The 2,591-nt window shown below is 57.4% G+C and overlaps 1 protein-coding gene across 1 annotated transcript in view; it reads right to left on the minus strand.

Moving 5' to 3' along the window:
* Positions 1 to 2,591, minus strand: part of RNF123 (ring finger protein 123) — a gene marked incomplete at its 3' end in the record, with an annotated part of 23,278 nt that overhangs the window by 7,636 nt on the left and 13,051 nt on the right. Inside the window, 2 exon segments of the mRNA XM_018575415.1 lie at positions 1,904 to 2,081; positions 2,367 to 2,474. Of these exon segments, the coding sequence (XP_018430917.1) occupies positions 1,904 to 2,081; positions 2,367 to 2,474 (286 nt within the window).

Here is a 2,591-nt window from a genome sequence, read left to right on the forward strand (position 1 = left end):
GAGGGAGCGCTGTCATATCGGATGGCCAGCGCCCAGCGGTGAGGGGGAGAGAAGCCGCCCCCAGGACGAGCTGTGTCGGCCGCACAGCGCCCTTGTTGCCATGGCGCCCTGTGCGGCCGCACTGCTCGCACACCCCTAAGGCCGGCCCTGGCTGTGGCCCTTACATGGCACCTACACTCCCACTGTCCATCACCACTCATATCTCTGGGTGCTGCTGTGGCCCTACACTCCCACTGCCCATCACCAGTCATGTCTCTGGGTGCTGCTGTGGCCCTACACTCCCACTGCCCATCACCAGTCATGTCTCTGGGTGCTGCTGTGGCCCTACACTCCCACTGCCCATCACCAGTCATGTCTCTGGGTGCTGCTGTGGCCCTACACTCCCACTGCCCATCACCAGTCATGTCTCTGGGTGCTGCTGTGGACTCACCAGGTGTGTCGCTGGGTGCTGCTGGGGCCCTACACTCCCACTGCCCATCACCAGTCATGTCTCTGGGTGCTGCTGTGGCCCTACACTCCCACTGCCCATCACCATTTATATCCCTGGGTCCCACTGTGGCCCTTACACGGCACCTACACTCCCACTGCCCATCACCAGTCCTGTCTCCGGGCCCCGCGGAGGGTGGGTACTGTACCTGGAAGCTCCTCCATGCTGCTCACAGGACTGAAGTAATTTTTTAGGGCGTTGTAGCTGTTCATGGCCACATTCAGATAGTACTCCGGCATGAAGGCAAAGAGGGCCCCGGTCCGATCGGCGTGCTCTATGCTGCGCAGGCAGACTTGTAGGAGCCAATATACATCCTCCATCTTCTCCTGCAGGAGGAACATCAGAGGACAACAACGTGACGCGCTGATACACAGAGCTGACCGCGCCGGCGCTGGTCACATTGCAACAGGACAGAGGGGGGAGGGGGGGCTGGCAGGACCACCAGATAGTGATCTTCATGTTCAGTCATGTGACTTTCTAACCTCATTGATCATGTGACATTTTTACATATAGATCCTTATCCCGGTGTGCGATCTTTGTGAGCTCAGAATGTCTCTTCCTCCGCCCTCAGACCACGCAACAGATCCCACAACAAGATGGCGGACGATTACCTTGGAGTAAATGGTGACGTTTATCCAGGCCAGTCGCCGGCTCAGGTGATTCAGCTTCTCCGAGAACACTTGCTGACTTTTCACCAGTTCCTCCATGACGTCCGACCTCTGGAACGGGAAGATGGCAAAGCATGGTGATACGTCTCTGTATGAGAAATTAACGGGCAATCCCCATATCCCACTGCCCATCACCAGTCATGTCTCTGGGTGCTGCTGTGGCCCTACACTCCCACTGCCCATCACCAGTCATGTCTCTGGGTGCTGCTGTGGCCCTACACTCCCACTGCCCATCACCAGTCATGTCTCTGGGTGCTGCTGTGGCCCTACACTCCCACTGCCCATCACCAGTCATGTCTCTGGGTGCTGCTGTGGCCCTACACTCCCACTGCCCATCACCAGTCATGTCTCTGGGTGCTGCTGTGGCCCTACACTCCCACTGCCCATCACCAGTCATGTCTCTGGGTGCTGCTGTGGCCCTACACTCCCACTGCCCATCACCAGTCATGTCTCTGGGTGCTGCTGTGGCCCTACACTCCCACTGCCCATCACCAGTCATGTCTCTGGGTGCTGCTGTGGCCCTACACTCCCACTGCCCATCACCAGTCATGTCTCTGGGTGCTGCTGTGGCCCTACACTCCCACTGCCCATCACCAGTCATGTCTCTGGGTGCTGCTGTGGCCCTACACTCCCACTGCCCATCACCATTTATATCCCTGGGTCCCACTGTGGCCCTTACACGGCACCTACACTCCCACTGCCCATCACCAGTCCTGTCTCCGGGCCCCGCGGAGGGTGGGTACTGTACCTGGAAGCTCCTCCATGCTGCTCACAGGACTGAAGTAATTTTTTAGGGCGTTGTAGCTGTTCATGGCCACATTCAGATAGTACTCCGGCATGAAGGCAAAGAGGGCCCCGGTCCGATCGGCGTGCTCTATGCTGCGCAGGCAGACTTGTAGGAGCCAATATACATCCTCCATCTTCTCCTGCAGGAGGAACATCAGAGGACAACAACGTGACGCGCTGATACACAGAGCTGACCGCGCCGGCGCTGGTCACATTGCAACAGGACAGAGGGGGGAGGGGGGGCTGGCAGGACCACCAGATAGTGATCTTCATGTTCAGTCATGTGACTTTCTAACCTCATTGATCATGTGACATTTTTACATATAGATCCTTATCCCGGTGTGCGATCTTTGTGAGCTCAGAATGTCTCTTCCTCCGCCCTCAGACCACGCAACAGATCCCACAACAAGATGGCGGACGATTACCTTGGAGTAAATGGTGACGTTTATCCAGGCCAGTCGCCGGCTCAGGTGATTCAGCTTCTCCGAGAACACTTGCTGACTTTTCACCAGTTCCTCCATGACGTCCGACCTCTGGAACGGGAAGATGGCAAAGCATGGTGATACGTCTCTGTATGAGAAATTAACGGGCAATCCCCATTCCCCACCCCCACCCCTCGCCCCCATTACCTGGGCCTGGAGCAGTCTTAC

This window comes from Nanorana parkeri, unplaced genomic scaffold, assembly GCF_000935625.1.
Source record: "Nanorana parkeri isolate BGI_ZX_2015 unplaced genomic scaffold, ASM93562v1 scaffold3901, whole genome shotgun sequence".
Taxonomy (NCBI): Eukaryota; Metazoa; Chordata; class Amphibia; order Anura; family Dicroglossidae; genus Nanorana; species Nanorana parkeri.